Source organism: Nicotiana sylvestris, chromosome 6, assembly GCF_000393655.2.
Source record: "Nicotiana sylvestris chromosome 6, ASM39365v2, whole genome shotgun sequence".
NCBI classification, from domain to species: domain Eukaryota; kingdom Viridiplantae; phylum Streptophyta; class Magnoliopsida; order Solanales; family Solanaceae; genus Nicotiana; species Nicotiana sylvestris.
The window spans coordinates 53,470,624-53,488,289 of NC_091062.1; the positions used below are offsets into that span (position 1 = coordinate 53,470,624).

Genomic DNA, 17,666 nt, shown 5'->3' on the forward strand with positions numbered 1-17,666 from the left:
ATTGTACAAGCTAAAACACAGTTGGGCTCAGAAACATCCAACCTAACAAACTGATTGGCTAAATCCTGAACATCCAGAGCAAGCGGTCTCTCACCGACCGGAATATATGCAAGACTGCCTATACTGGCTCACTTCCTACTCAAAGCATCGGCCACCACATTGGCCTTTCCCGCATGATATAAGATGGTGATATCATAGTGCTTCTATAACTCCAACCACCTTCTCTGCCTCAAATTTAGCTCCTTCTGCTTGAACAAGTATTGCAAACTCTTGTGATCCGTGAACACCTCACATGACACGCCATATAAATAATGCCTCAAAATCTTCAATGTGTGAACAATGGCTGCTAACTCCAAATCATGAACCATATAGTTTTTCTCATGAATCTTCACATGCCGTGAAGCATAAGCAATGACCTTGCCATCCTGCATCAACACTGCACCAAGTCCAATACGAGATGCGTCACAATAAATTGTATATGGCCCGGAACCTGTGGGCAAAACCAACACTTGCGTCGTAGTCAAAGTTGTCTTGAGCTTCTAAAAGCTCGCCTCACACTCATCCGACCACCTGAACTGGGCACCCTTCTGGGTCAACCTGGTCATCGGGGCTGCAATAGAGGAAAACCCCTCCACAAACCGGTGATAATAGCCTACCAAACCCAAGAAACTCCGGATCTCTATAGCTGATGAGGGTCTAGGCCAGTGCTTGACTTTCTCTATCTTCTTTCGATCTACCTAAATACCCTCTGCTAAAAAAACATGAACCAAGAAAGCAACTGACCCCAACCAAAACTCGTACTTCAAAAACTTAGCATACAACTGACTATCTCTCAAACTCTGAAGAACCACTCTCAAATGTTGCTCATGCTCCTCCCGACTACGGGAATAGATCAAAATATCATCAATGAAGACTATCACGAATGAATCCAAGTAAGGCCTGAACACTCGGTTCATCAAATCCATAAAAGTTGCTGGGGAATTTGTCAACCCGAGTGACATCACCAAGAACTCATAATGTCCATACCGAGTGCGGAAAGCCATCTTAGGGACATCAGATGCCCTAATCCTCAACTGATGGTAGCCAGATCTCAAGTAAATCTTCGAAAATACCTTGGCACCCTGAAGCTGATCAAACAAATCATCAATCCTCGGTAATGGATACTTATTCTTGATTGTAACAATGTTCAACTGCCGGTAAACTATACACATCCTCATCGATCCGTCCTTCTTCATAACAAACAACACCGGCGTACCCCAAGGCGAGACACAAGGCCTAATGAAGCCTTTATCAAGCAAGTCTTGCAACAGCTCCTTCAATTCTTTCAACTCAGGCGGGGCCATACGATACGGTAGAATAGAAATGGGCTGAGTGCCTGGAGCCAAATCAATGCAGAAGTCAATATCCCCGTCGGGTGGCATACCCGGCAGGTTTCAAAAAAAAACCTTAGGAAACTCACATACCACAGGCACATAATCCATAGAAGGAACCTCAGTACTAGAATCACAAACATATGCTAAATAGGCCAAACACCCGTTCTCTACCATACGCCGAGCCTTCATATATGAGATAACACTACGAGTAGAATGACAAAGAGTTCCTCTCCACTCTAAACGAGGAAACCCCAGCAAGGCTAAGGTCACAGTCTTGGCATAACAGTCCAATATAGCGTGGTAAGGTGATAACCAGTCCATCCCCAATATGGCATCACAATCAACCACATCCAAAAGTAACAAATCTACACGAGTCTCAAGACCCCCATTCACAACTATACATGAACGATGGACACGATCTCTACAGTAGAATCATCCACCGGTGTACACAAACATACAGGAGCACTCAAGGAATCACTAGGCACGACCAGATACAGTGCAAAATAAAATGACACATAGGAGTATGTAAATCCTAGATCAAATAGAACTGAAGCATCTTTACTACAAACTAGAATAGTACCTGTGATAACTTTATTGGAAGCCTCAGCTTCAGGCCTGGTTGGAAGAGCATAACATCGGGGCTGGGCCATACCACTCAGAACTACATCTCTGGGACGGCCTGCTGCTGGCTGGCCTCCACCTCTAGCAGCCTGACCTCCACCCCCAAAACCTCTACCTCCACCTCTAGCTGGCTGAGGGGGCTGTGGAACACTCGGTGCCTGAACCATGGCATGGGAACCCTGATGCTGAGAGTTGCTCGATGCTCAATGCTCGAGGGCAAGATCTCTCAATATGTCCCATATCACCACAAGTATAACAAGCCCTCGGTGGCTGAGACTGCTGACCCTGACGACCTGATTGACCACCCCAAAAACTCTGGAGTGGCGGTGGACTGATAGAAGCTGGTGGTGCACTGTAGGACTGTTGATCCAAATACTGCATATGAGAACTACGGCCACCTAAAGCACCGTGAGAAACCTGAAGTGCTGACTGAAAAGTCCTAGGAATATGGCCTCTACCATACGAATCCCTGCCTTCAGACGAGACATCACTAAATCTGCCTGAATGACGAGGCCTCTTGTCAGACCCATGACCACCCCCCTGTGATAGAACCATCTCAACACTCATGGCCACATTGGCCTCATCCTAAAAGGAAATCTGCTCCCCGTCTTCTTAGCCATCTGAAGTCGAATAGGCTGAATGAGTCCCTCAATGAATCTCCTCACTCTTTTTATCTCAGTGGGAAGTATAAGAAGAGCATGATAGGCCAAATCAATAAACCTGGTCTCATACTGAGTGACAGTCATAGAACCTTGATGGAGACACTCAAACTGCCTCCGATAGCTCTCCCTCTGAGTGACAGGAAGAAATTTCTCCAGAAATAGCTGAGAAAACTGATCCCAAGTCAAAGCTGGTAATCCAACTGGTCTATCCAAACAATAATCTCTCCACCAAGTCTTGGCGGATCTATTTGATCGATCTATGCATTAAAAAGTTAAGGAATAATGCTTTCCAGAAAAATGCGTTTCTACGGTCCATTATGCGATCGCATAATAGCTATGCGGACCGCATAGTCAGACAATTTGATGGTTAATTTGAGGTAAACTATGTGACCAATTATGCGATCACATAATCAATATCCGAGCCACATAGTCATCGCATAATCCCCTTGGAATTTTTGTAAGGGGCAGTTCTGCCGTGCATTATGCGACCGCAGAACAGGTATGCAGACTGCTTTTCTGTTGCATACCCAGATAGTTTGTTTAGGTATTTGGGGCCATTTTTCCGGCCCCTTTTGCGGGCCGCATGTCCATTATGTGATCGCAGATTTTGTCAAGGATCCTATTTTTTAACTTTTGAACCCCGACCCCATCCCATTAAAAATACCCCATTAGACCCCTTTTATCTTATTTTGCTGCAAATAGAGTGAGAGATGGAGTTCTAGATAGAGAGGGTGATTTTCATTAAGTCCCCACTCAATCCTTGCCTAAACCTTTAAAGATTATCAAGTAAATCTGCCAGACCTTCACCCCAAGAGGCAAGAACTTGAGCCCTATCTTTTGGTTTCGAAATTCACACTAGAATGAGAAATTAGCTTGGGGGTTCATGGGTATAAAAATGGTTTTTCTTGCATGCATAAAAGATAATAGGGTATGGGAAGGTTGTGAACGAAAAATATAGCAATTGGGGTGTAAGATAATGGAAATCTCTCACAAAAGGGTCCTATAATCACAATGCACACCTAGTGCTTTATAATGTGCTCAAATGAGCTAGAATCTTAATCATGTCTTTAATTCTTGGTTCAATTTGTAATTTTCATAAAATAGATTGAAGTTGCTAAGAGTCCCAAAATTTTGTAAGAATTTAAAGAAAGCTCTGTTCAGGTATGTATGGCTAAAACCCCCTCTTATTAGAAATTGAGCTCCGTTGGTGTATGTGCAAATGTGGTAAGACCGAAAACTTGATTGATGTATTGATTGTTATTTCAATACATGAAAGGTGTGCCTCAATGTGTGTAATGTACCATTCTAGATATTTAAAGATGTGCGAAGAATATGAACCATGCATTGAAATGCCTAGACTTCACGTCAAGATTAAAACTGAGATTGTTATGCCGACTATGTGAAATCTTACCTATGCTTACAACTTGAATTGCTTTTGTATGTGCTTGAGATCCCAAATTGTAAAGGTAACATTGAAAATATAAATGATGTGATAATTGTGGCCCTAAGCGCCTATGAATTTATATATGTGAAATAAAAGATTGAAACTATCAATGTTAAATGTACAACCTTTCATATTGTCTAAATAAACGAAAGCATGGTTTCCTTAATCATATTGAGTTGGGTAGAAAGTGTTTGATAAGGCTTGCTCAGTTGGGTTCACTCGATTGAGTGCCGGTCGCACCTCCCGAGATTGGGGCGTAACAAATTTGGTATCAGAGCCTAAGGTTTTGAAGTGTCCTAGAATGTCTTGGAGCCGTGTCTAGTAGAGTTCTTCTTATTGTTGTGTAGTAGACCACATCTATAACTTGGAGGCTACTTGGGCATTTAGGAATAACACCCTTCTTTGATATTCTGGATCGTGCGGCAAGACTTGTTACGAAACTATTCCCCCTCTAACTAGTACATTGCTCTATCTTTCAGTAAATGGCACCCAAGATGAAAGAGAGAATTGGCCAAGAAGCCAATGCCACCTCAGGAGTGGCTAATGAATCACTGCTTGATACTACGGGTGAGGGTAGTCGCCCCGCTATCACCCTACCTGGTTCTTCTATTATAGAGCAGACTACCCCAGTTCCTACACCTGTGGAGGGTACCACTATCCGTCCCATTGATACTCCTGTTCCGCCTCCAGCCCCAGCTTCCGGTTCTGGTATTTCTGATGGGGATCTTAGGGGAGCTATTCAGATGTTGACCCAGCTAGTGGCCTCTCAGGCCCAGAGGTCCAATGTTACGCCTAGTTCATCTAGCCAGCAAGGGGATTCTACCAGTTCCAGGGTGATTAGGTTTCTTCAATTAGACCCTGCGGTGTTTATGGGTGCCAATCCAGAAGAATACCCTCAGGATTTTATCGATGAGATGCACAAGACCCTCAAGATTGTGAGTGCAACTGAGACAGAGGGAGTAGAGTTGGATGCCTACCGTCTGAAAAGGGTGGCCTATTCGTGGTTTGAATTGTGGGAAGATTCCCGTGAGGAGGGGAGCCCTCCGGCGAGGTGGAGCGAGTTTGCCGATGCCTTTATAGATCATTTCCTACCTGCCGAGACAAGGGCAGCCCGTGCAGCAGAGTTTGAAAATTTGAAGCAAGGTAGCAGAAGTGTATGGGAGTACCACATGGAGTTTGCTCGCCTGTCCAAGTATGTCATTCATATGTTGCCCACAATGGAGGCCAGGGTGAGCCGGTTTGTCCAGGGCCTTAATACTTTGACTATTAATGAGGCTTCTATAGCTGGCATGAATTCTGACATGAATTATGGGAAAATGGTAGCATTTGCTCAGGACACAGAGAACCATAAACTGAAAAATAGAATGGAGAGAGACGGTAACAGCAAGGACCGGTGTACGGGCAACATGGGAGAGTCACTAGGTTGGAGAAGATCATCTTTCAGGGGAGGATCGTCAAGGCCATCCCAGTCTGTTGCACAGTCTTCAGCCAGTGCACCAACATCAGGGCGTAGCCAACAGCAACAGCGGAGTTGTTTCAGGCCGGGTCAGGGCAACAGGGGATCCCACCAGCGGGTTCGGTCAGGAGAGAGGTCCCAGCAGCAGCAGAGGTCTCCGTGCCCCAGGTGCGGGAAGATGCACTCGTGGATTTGCTACTTGGAGTTACCTATATGCTATGGATGTGGGATGAGGGGTCATATTCAGAGGCATTGTCGTGTGTCCCGCCATGGAGTGGGTAGGGGCACTGCATAGTCATCCAGTCCAGCAGCTGCCACATCTTCAGCCCCCTCTCCAGCTCGAGGTACCCCAGCACCTGCAGGGCATGGTGTAGCTAGGGGTGGTGCGCAGAGTTCAGGAGGACCCAGCCGGTTCTATGCTATGAGTGGTCGCCAGACTGTAGAGGCTTCGCCAGATGTTGTTATAGGTATTCTGACTGTCCAATCTCATGATGTGTATGCACTTATTGACCCCGGTTCCACCTTGTCCTATGTTACCCCTTTTGTTGCTATGGAATTTGGGATACAACCGGATCATCTTCATGAGCCATTTTTGGTGTCTACTCCGATTGGTGAGTCAATCACGGGTGCTCGAGTCTATAGAGGTTGTGTTGTCATGGTGCGTGGTAGGGATACCATGGCCGATCTTATTGAATTGGGGATGGTCGATTTTGATGTAATAATGGGAATGGATTGGCTTTATTCATGCTTTGCCAAACTTGATTGTCAGACTAGAACCATGAGGCTCTAATTTCCTAATGAGCATGTTGTTAAATGGAAGGGAGATAATGTAGTGCCAAAAGGTCGGTTTAGGTCGTTTTATTTCTTACCTTAAGTCCGCGAAGATGATCAAGAAGGGGGTATCTATCATTTAGTCCATGTTACGGACACCAATGCCGAGGCGCCTAGCCTTGAGTCTTTGCCAGTTGTGAATGAATTTCCGGATGTCTTTCCAGATGAGTTCCCTGGGGTCCCACCAGATAGGGAGATTGATTTTGGGATCGACGTGATGCCAGGCACGCAACCTATATCAATTCCACCTTACAGAACGGCACCGACAGAATTAAAAGTGCTAAATGAACTATCATTGTTGAATGTACAACGTTTCCTATTGTCTAAATAAACAAAAGTATGGTTTCCTTAATTATATTGAGTTGGGTAAAAAGTGTTTGGTAAGGCTTGCTCAGTTGGGTTCACTCGATTGAGCATCGGTCGTGCCTTCCGAGGTTGGGGCATGACAAATTGGAGACTGCCACAGGAATGAAATGCGCTGACTCGGTCAGACTATCAACAATAACCCACACTGCATCGAACTTCCACTGAGTCCGTGGGAGTCCAACAACGAAGTCCATAGTGATACGCTCCCACTTCCACTCAGGAATCTCATTCTTCTGGAACAAACCACTAGGTCTCTGATGCTTGTACTTTATCTGCTGACAATTCAAACATAGAGCTACATATGCAATAATATCCTTCTTCATCCTCCTCCACCAATAATGCTGCCGTAAATCCTGATACATCTTAGTGGTGCCCGAATGAATAGAGTACCGGGAACTATGGGCCTCCTCTAAAATCAACTCTCGGAGCCCATCCACATTAGGCACACAAACCTGACCCTGCAGCCTTAAAACTCCATCATCTCCTAATGTAACCTGCTTGGCACCACCATGCAGCACCGTGTCCCTAAGGACACACAAATGAGGATCATCATACTACCGATCTCGGATACGCTCAAATAATGAAAAACAAGCGATTGTGCAAGCTAACACACGGCTGGACTCAGAAATATACGAACTGATTGGCTAAAGCCTGAACATCCAGAGCAAGCGGTCTCTCACCGACCGAAATATACGCAAAACTGACCATACTGGCTGACTTTCCTACTCAAAGCATCGACCACCACATTGGACTTTCCCGGATGATATAAGATGATGATATCATAGTCCTTCAATAGCTCCAACCACCTTCTCTGCCTCAAATTTAGCTCCTTCTGCTTGAACAAGTATTGCTAACTCTTGTGATCTGTGAACATCTCACATGACATGCCATATAAATAATGCCTCCAAATTTTCAATGCATGAACAATGGCTGCTAACTCCAAATTATGAACTGGATAGTTTTTCTCATGAATCTTTAACTGCCGCGAAGCATAAGCAATGACCTTGCCATCCTGCATCAACACCGCACCAAGTCCAATACGAGATATATCACAATAAACTGTATATGGCCCTGATACTATGGGCAAAACCAACACTGGCGCCGTATTCAAAGCTGTCTTGAGCTTCTTAAAGCTTGCCTCACACTCGTCCGACCACCTGAACTGGGCACCCTTCTAGGTCAACCTGGTCATCGGGGCTGCAATAGATGAAAACCACCCCCACAAACCGACAATAGTAGCCTACCAAATCCAAGAAACTCCGAATCTCTGTAGCTGATGCGGGTCTAGGCCAGTCCTTGACTGCCTCTATCTTCTTTGAATCTACCTGAATACCCTCTGCTAAAACAACATGAACCAAGAAAGCAACTGACCCCAACGAAAATTCGCACTTCGAAAACTTAGCATACAACTGACTATCTCTCAAAGTCTGAAGAACCACTCTCAGATGTTGCTCATGCTCCTCCCGGCTGCGGGAATAGATCAAATATCATCAATGAAGACTATCACGAACGAATCCAAGTAAGGCCTGAACACTCGGTTCATTAAATCCATAAAAGTTGCTGAGGCATTTGTTAACCCGAATGACATCACCAAGAACTCATAATGTCCGTACCGAGTGCAAAAAGCTTTCTTAGGGACATCAGATGCCCTAATACTCAACTGATGGTAGCCAGATCTCAAGTCAATTTTCAAAAATACTTTGGCACCCTGAAGCTGATCAAACAAATCATATCCTCGGCAATGGATACTTATTCTTAATTGTAACCTTGTTCAACTGCCGGTAATCTATACACATCCTCATCGATCCGTCCTTCTTCTTAACAAACAATGCTGGCGCAACCCAAGGCGAGACGCAAGGCCTAATGAAGCCTTTATCAAGCAATCTTGTAACAACTCCTTCAATTCAACTCAGGCGGGGCCATACGATACGACAGAATAGAAATGGGCTGAGTGCCTAGAGCCAAATCAATGCAGAAGTCAATATCCCTGTCGGGTGGCATACCCGGAAGGTCTGAAGAAAATAACTCAGGAAACTCACGTACCACAGGCACAAAATCCATAGAAGGAACCTCAGCACTAAAATCACGAACATATGCCAAATAGGCCAAACACCCCTTCTCGACCATACGCCGAGCCTTCATATATGAGATAACACTACGGATAGAATGACCAGGAGTCCCTCTCCACTCTAAATGAGGCAAACCTAGCAAGGTTAAGGTCACAGTCTTGGCATAACAGTCCAAGATAGCGTGGTAAGGTGATAACCAGTCCATCCCCAATATGACATCAAAATCAACCATATCCAAAAGTAACAAATCTACACGAGTCTCAAGACCCCCAATCACAACTATATATGAACGATGGACACGATCTACCATAGTAGAATCACCACCGGTGTAGACACATATACAGGAGCACTCAAGGAATCGCTAGGCATGACCAGATACGGTGCAAAATAAAATGAAACATAGGAGTATGTAAATCCTGGATAAAATAGAACTGAAGCATTTTTACTACAAATCAGAATAGTACCTGTGATAACTGCATCGAAAGCCTCCGTCTCAGACCTGGTTGGAAGAGCATAACTTCAGGGTTGGGCCCCACCACTCTGAACTACATCTCCGGGACGGCCTGCTGCTCGCTGGCTTCCACCTCTAGTGGCCTGACCTCCACCTCTAATACCTCTACCTCCACCTCTAGCTGGCTGAGCAGGCTGTGGAACACTCGATGCCTGAACCATGGAACGAGAACCCTGATGCTGAGAGCTGCTCGATGATCGAGGGCAAAATCTCGCAATATGTCCCATATCGCCACAAGTATAACAATCCCTCGGCGGCTGAGACTACTGACCCTGACGACCTGAATGACCACCCCGAAAACTCTAGAGCAACGGTGCACTGATAGGAGCTGGTATTGCACTGTAGGACTGCTGATCCGAATACAGCATATGAGAACCACGGCCACCTGAAGCACCGTGAGAAACTTGAAGTGCTGACTAAAAAGGCCTAGGAATATGGCCTCTACCATACAAATCCCTGCCGTCAGACGAAGCTCCACTAAATCTGCCTGAATGACGAGGCCTCTTGTCAGACCCCTAACCACCCCCCTGTGATAGAACCATCTCAACACTCCTGGCCACATTGGCCGTATCCTGAAAGGAAATCTCGCTCCCCGTCTCCTTAGCTATCTGAAGTCGAATAGGCTGAATGAGTCCCTTAATAAACCTTCTCACTCTCTCTCTCTCTAAGTGGGAAGTATAAGAAGAGCATGACAGACCAAATCAATAAACCTGGCCTCTGTACCGATCCCTCAGACTTTACTAAGCTTATCCGTAAATTGTAAGACCTATGTAACCTAAAGCTCTGATACCAACTTGTCACGACCCGGATTTCCCACCCTCGGGAGTTGTGATGGAGCCTACTATTGAAAGCTAGTCAAGCTAACCATTTGAATTATTTACCTTTTTCAGTTTTAATCCTTTAACAATCACGAACCAATATTATATAAACAACAAAATTTAATAAGCGGAAGAATAAAATATAACCATTTAAATATTACCAATTCAAATCCTTAAGCATAAACTACCCAGAACTGGTGTTACAATTTCACAGACTATCTAGGAATACTACAAATAAGGGTACGAAAGATAAATACAATGCTGACTCTGAAATACATAAAAGAAATAGAAAGCAAAGGATAGAAGGAGACACCAATGCCTGCGGATGCCTGCAGGACTACCTCGGATCGCCTGAATGGATTGAAGACAACACCCTCACTGCGGTCTGAAAGCTGCTGCACTGGGATCTGCACATAGTGCAGAGTGTAGTATCAGCACAACCGATCTCATGTGCTGGTAAATGCCTAGCCTAACCTCGGCGAAGTAGTGACGAGGCTAGGACCAGGCTACCTAATAAACTTGTGCAGTTAAAGCATATACATCGGAAAATAAAAGCAAAACTTTACAATTAAAGATAAGAAAGGGGAATCATGCTATGAGCGACAACAAATAGCAACAGAAACCAATAGTTAAATGTAAAGAACACTATAACTCAATTATCAATAAAAATCAGGAAAAATCAAAAACTAGTGCACGCCATCACCCTTCGTTCTTTTACTCTTGTCCTCACCATAAAATCAATAAAATCGGCACGGTATCACCCTTCATGCTTTTACCTCTGGCACGAAATGATCCTTCATGCATTAACACTCATATCATGGCACGGAATTGTACATCGTGTGGCACGACATCACCTTTCATACTTTAACACTCTCTCACAAATATCATACACGGCATCACCCTTCGTGCTTTACACTCTTCCTCACAAAAATCATACACGGCATCACCCTTCGTAATTTAACACTCTTCCTTACCCAAAAACAATCACAAAGCAATAAGGGCAAGGAAATCAACAAAATCAATATAAAATCCCGGCAAGGGAACAATAGTACAACAATCATATCTCGGCAAGGGAAACAATATCAAAACAATAACATCCCGGAAAGGTAGATAACATTAAGACAACAACATCCCGGCAAGGGAGACAATATCATAATCCTCTTTTCTTTTTCACATTTACTTCACAACTCAATTCGCAATTTGAGCCAATGCTCTATAAGTTCAATTGCCAATTACACTTCCACAAATCATTTTACAACTTAAGATAACGCTCTTCAATGTTCAAATACCAATATTACTTCCACAAGCCTTGCTCAACAATAGAAATCATCACATAAGGCATGAACAATACAAACAGAGTGACATTAATGATAGTATAAGACTCACAGGAATGCTTGACACCAACGTATAGATACTCGTCACCATGCCTATACGTCATACTCAACAACTAACACATAGCAAATAGGACACAACTCCTAATCCCTCAAGCTAAGGTTAGACCAAGCACTTACCTCGATGCCACGAACACAATTCAAGCCTCAACTATCACTTTACCTCTTGATTCCACCACCAATTCGCTTGTATCTAGCCACAATTTACTTAACAATATCAATAAATGCTAAATGAATCAATTCTAATGCATGAAAATAAGTTTTTCAATGATTTCCCTAAAAAGTAAAAAATCGAACCCCGAGCCCACATGGTCAAAACCCGAGGTTTGAACCAAAATTCGATTACACATTCACCCACGAACCCAAATATATAATTTGTTTTAAAATCGGACCTCAAATCGAGGTCCAAATCCCCAAAATTTGAAAAACCTAAGTTCTACTCAAAACACCCAATTTCCCCATGAAAACCTTTGATTTTGAGTTGAAATTATGTGAAAGATATTAAAGATTAATGAAAACGAGTTAGAAATAACTTACAATCGATTTGGAAGAGTACTTGTCTTTGAAAAATCGCCCAAAGGTGTTTAGGTTTTGAAAAGGTTTGAAAAATGGCTGAAAATGCGTCTAAGTTATGATTTAGCAGGTTTTAGATGTCGCAATTGCGACCAGGGTTCGCAATTACGAACCCTTAAGGAACCTGCTGACATTGCAAATGTGAAGGATATGTCGCATTTGCGATACATGGGTCGCATTTGCGACTTCTGGCATTAGCTGAAGACTTCGCATTTGCGCAGTGTACCTCACAAATGCGAGATAAGGCTGGCCCGGAGTTCTTCGCATTTGCGACCAAAACCTCGCATTTGCGAACCCTGCTTACATCGCAATTGCGATGCCTGATCTCGCAAATGCGAGATTACAGGCCTGCTACAAACCTGCAACACACCAGCAATTCTCCTAAGTCCAATTTCACTCTGTAGCCTACCCAAAACTCACCCGAGCCCTCGAGGCTCCAAACCAAACATGCACACTAACCTAAAAACATCATATGGACTTGCTCGTGCAATCAAATCATCATAATAACATCAACAACTATGAATTAAATCCCAATTTCATGAAATCATTCAAGAACACCAAAATTTCTAATTTCTCAACTTTAAGTCCGTTTTATACCAAACCAATTCGGATCTTTACCAAATTTTACAGATTCAACCTAATTATTGTTTCAAACTTTTACCGGGCTCCAGAACCAAAATACGTGCCCGATACCATCAATTTCAAACATATTTCATTTCTAAAAACTCATATATATTCCAGAAAATAATATTCTTTAAAAATTTATTTCTCGGGCTTGGGACCTCGGATTTCGATTCCGGGCATACGCCCAAGTCCCATATTTTTTTGCAGATCCTTCGGGACCGTCAAATTACGGGTCCGGGTTTGTTTACCCAAAATGTTGACAGAAGTCAACCTAAATTCATTTTAAAAGCAAAATTCATCATTTTTCACAGATTTTTTTATAATGGCTTTTTGGATACACGCCCGGACTGTGTACGCAAATTGAGATGAGACAAAAAGGAGGTTTTAAGGCCTCGGAACATAGAATTTATTTTTAAAACAAGTGATGTCGCTTTGGATGTCGATTGGCTAGCAAGTATCAACCAATTATAGTAATATCAACAGAAGATATTTTTATATACAATTGTCATGCTTTCACATAAATTTCGAGGGTTTCAAAATTGAATAAATCGTTAAAGGTTGATACAGGTACATGAACCAGGTAATAACATTTAGAGGATGCTTTCCATCGTTTTCCTCAAACAAAGCTAATTAAGTAGCTAGAGTGGCATAGCGTGCTTCTTTTCAGGTATGCAAAAAGAGGGTTATATGAGCTACAAAGGGAAAAAATTAGTTAAGAGTGAAATAGCATTTGAACAAAGACATATTACATTTGCCTCTACTTTTATCATGAAGATTTTAAAAAAAGCAATATCTTTTGAAATGAAGGTAAACGACTTGGTTAAATGTTATTAGATTTGCAAAGTCTAAATACGAAATGATTCAACCAGATTTAAAGAAGTCATCAAGCTGTAAGTTACAGACGTAATTCTATTATTTTTAATGTATGTTACACCTTTCAATCTTGAGGCATAAAGAAAGTATGAGATCCAAAGGTTTGTTTTGTCTTCTTTATTTTTCGATATGTTTTCATGAAAATGGGACACTATCAAGGTTAATTGTTACATCCCATGTTTTCGTACGTCAGAGTACGTTGTAAGCCATTTGATGTAAGCTCGGAAATGAGATCATTTTTGAAAGTACATAACGTAAGTTCATCATGTTATCTTGGAGGTTACAAATCTTTAAGATCATGAATAACAAGTACCAAAAGGGTTGGAAAGCTTAGACGCTAAACGAATTGAAGAAAATAAGTTTCGTCGAAAGTCGACAAGTTTGGAATGTTATAACATATACTTTTGGGGTGAGACTAGGGTGATTAACATGATGAGGAGGTTAAGTTATGAGTTATTTTAGTCGTATGATAGTCGTGTGTTATGTTTTTAAGTCAAGCGGGTTGTGGAACAAAAGTTAGCAAAGATCATCACAAGTCGCATTCATAATGTGCTGAAATTTAGGTCAAATGTAACTGAACTTTTCTCCCAATATTCTTGGAATTAGGGGATGATATACCTACCAAATTGAATATCTATGAGTCTAGTTTCTAAATCATTAAACCGTTTGTCTATACGAATCTTGAGTAGAGAGATACTTGTATTTTTGCGAGACTGCACTGGCTAATAGGTGACAAGTAGGTGCATCACCTACTTGCCAAAAGGAGAGGCCTCAATTAAGTCGGCCAAGGGGGGACTTTTAAGGGATAATTAACTCATTTATTTCACTCATATTTCAGACCATTAAAACCAGAGTGAACCCCTGCAATTCCTCCCCAAAAATCGCACACAAACTCTAGGTTATTTTGGATATTACAATGTGATTCTAATGCCGAAAACCCCGGACAACTTGCTAGTTTCTCTTTCTTTTTCATGTAGCTGCATTGGGGGACTGATTTTTGATGGATAAGGGATAGGTTTCGTGGTTCTAGTCGGTCCAAGGTAAGTTTATGATTCTCCTTCCATTATCTATGCTTGTACGAGTTGTAACTCAACTGTAAAGATTAGACCTAGCGAGTTTCGAATGAGTAGTATGCTGTTTGTTGTTGCACCACTGTTGGCTGGTTGTGAACTTATTTTTAAGTTGAATTGATGGCTGGTTTATAGGATAAGAGGCTTAATTATGTACTGTTGGTTGTGTTGCTCAATTTGAAAGAAAAGACAAGTCGAAACATGTTTTAGTAAACAGAAAAATCAGTTTTGAGTTGTTGAACTTGTGGGACTATTTTGTGGGCTGTGTTTGGCTGAAATTCCAAGTTGTTTCTACTGGATAAGGTGAGTATAACAACTTACTAATTGTGCTTAAGCTTTCTTGTATGTTGGTTAAGTTGTTAGGATGATAAACTACAAGATAATACTTGGATTAGCTTAAGTCACTTCTATGGTGTTGTATTGCCATTGAGGGTTGTTGTAAGCTTAATATAACTTGGATTTTGACTTGAAGTTACTGTAGGAGGTATGCTTATTGTGTTCTTGCATGTGCTTAAGTTTATTTTGATGTTGTTTCAGTTAAATGGATGGAGTAAACATGAACTAGTGAATAAAGTTACTAATTGAAGATAGTTGGAGTTGAGGATTGTTTCCTTTGTTATAAATATATGGTGTAAGGATGGAATCATTGATGAATGGCTTTATTATCTTGTTAATGATATTGTTAAGTTAATGTAAGTAGTCTATAAGGGGTGATATGGGTTATACGGATTCCAACCGGAGCTTGCCGGTCGTCGTGAAGTAGTTGTAACTTGTTGTTGTTATACAGTGTCTTGTTATTGATATTTATATCTTGATGGATTTCTCTGGTTGTTGTTGTTGGTATATAGTATTGGAGGAGGCCCTTGTTACAGGGGAGATGCTTCCCGAATTTACGTAAATGAGCTACTAGCTTAAGTTACAAACTTAGCCTTTGCTCATCACTGATTTTGAATCTCCTTATACTATGATAGATTGGGTTTACTTGTTTGAAGAGTTGCTTGGAAGATATTAAGGACTCAAAGAGTTTAAGGTATGTTAAGGTACTTCCTTCTTTCTTTTGGCATGATCTGAAATGTAATGAACATAAACGATACGATATTTCATAACGGATCTACTCCTAGCAACTAATTGCGCATGTTGTTCTTTTCTTATAAAGTTATTCTATGCAAGTATGTATGATCCTTGAATCCTATAGAAGTTCATAATGTTAATCGGAGGTGCAACAACCTTACGTCACTCCAAAAGGTTTAGAATATGATTCCATGAGTCTAACATGTATTATATATATGTATATATTTTACTCTACCGAGCCGCGCTATTGTCGGCCGGGTACGACACCTATTTTGCAACCACTGATCAGTTGGTTTACCGAGCTCCACGTGGTCAGGTACGATTCTACCGAGCCTTATGATGGCCGGGTACGTTTTTACCGAGTCCTCTTTGAGGCCGGGTACGATATGATGATGATGATTCCCACAGAGGCATATGTTTTTTAATTTTTTTTTATGTATATATATGTATTATGCATTTCATGTCAGTAGCTCCCAGAGGCACTCAGATGTTACAGGTTGTATCTCATCTATCTCTCTTTACATTATTGTTCTTGTTTATGCTTTCCTGCCTTACATACTCGGTACTTTATTCGTACTGACGTCCCTTTTGCCCCGGGACGCTGCATTTTATGCTCCCAGGTCCCGATAGACAGGTTGACATTCCTCCTAGTAGGCTATCAGCTCAGCGGAAGGTGTTGATGCACTTCACTTGCTCCGGAGTTGCCTATTTGGTCAGTATGATTTGGACATGTATTGATTGGTATGGCGGGGCCCTGTCCCGACCTTTATTATGTGTATGTACTCTTAGAGGCTTGTAGACGTATGTCATGTATATGAAAGATTGTATGGCTTTGTTGGCCTATGTTCAGTGTACGAGTATTCATTTTGGTTCTATATGACCATATGCCACATGCATAAGTTTTTGTATTACATGTTGGATTGTCTTATGTCAAGTATTCCCTTATGTTTTATTCTGGTTATATCATGACGACCCTTTCGGCCCATTTACCCATGATGGTATGATAGGAAAGACATGTTATGTTGGTACTCGGTTGGGTAAGGCATCGGGTACCCGTTGTGGCCCTCTCATTTGGGTCGTGACATTAATCTCAAAACATAATCAACAACACCTAAAGAGTTAAATTATATATATATATATATATATATATATATATATATATATAACTGAAGGCGAAATAATTTGGTTTCTTGAGGTATTGTTGGCATAGTATAAGTTGACTGAACTGCAGAAAGCTTGGAAAGATAGTGCTGAAAGATGTATGGATCCTCTGTGATTTTAATATTGTAAAAAGTTATATCAGATATAGTGTGACGATGATTAACTTCATTTCTTGTGTTTAGCAAGGAGCTTTTGTGAGAGTTGCTCCGATTTGTTTTACTTTGGAAACATACGCACTTCTAGATCCAGGGGTGAGAATTCTTCTGTTATTTAACATAAAATAGGGTTTACAATAGTATTTGTCGTATGTTGTGTTGATGTTTTAAGAGAATTAGGATCAATATCACACCCAGAGACTATAAAGGATATACCAGCCATATGTCTACACTTGAAACTTATCAGCACAAAAATACATTAGTCCTTTATTGAATGGATATAGAAGTTCGAAACAAGCAGTTATATCTATGGATCAAGAATTTATAGACTGTTGAATTAAAATGAAGTTCCCATATTGACATTAACCTCTTTCTCTTCTATATTCTTCTTCAATGCCAAATGCTTTTGAGAATCTATAACCTGTTGAATGAAGTAAGGTTTCTACATTGCTTGTAGACTTTATGCCTTCTATATCCTTTCTCAATGCCAAATGCTTTTGGTGAAACATTGGCTTAGATTTTGTAGACTCTAATTTAAAGGAGATATCTGTGTCTACATCAATATTTTTCAAGAAGGCAGCTGCAGAAATTTTCTGT

At 41.6% G+C, this 17,666-nt stretch overlaps 1 protein-coding gene across 1 annotated transcript; it reads left to right on the forward strand.

Moving 5' to 3' along the window:
* The first annotated feature begins 5,977 nt into the window (after positions 1-5,977).
* LOC138870619 (uncharacterized) lies at positions 5,978-6,346 on the forward strand. The gene has a single exon (XM_070148441.1). The coding sequence runs from the start codon at positions 5,978-5,980 to the stop codon at positions 6,344-6,346; it is 369 nt and encodes a 122-aa protein (XP_070004542.1).
* Positions 6,347-17,666: the final 11,320 nt, after the last annotated feature.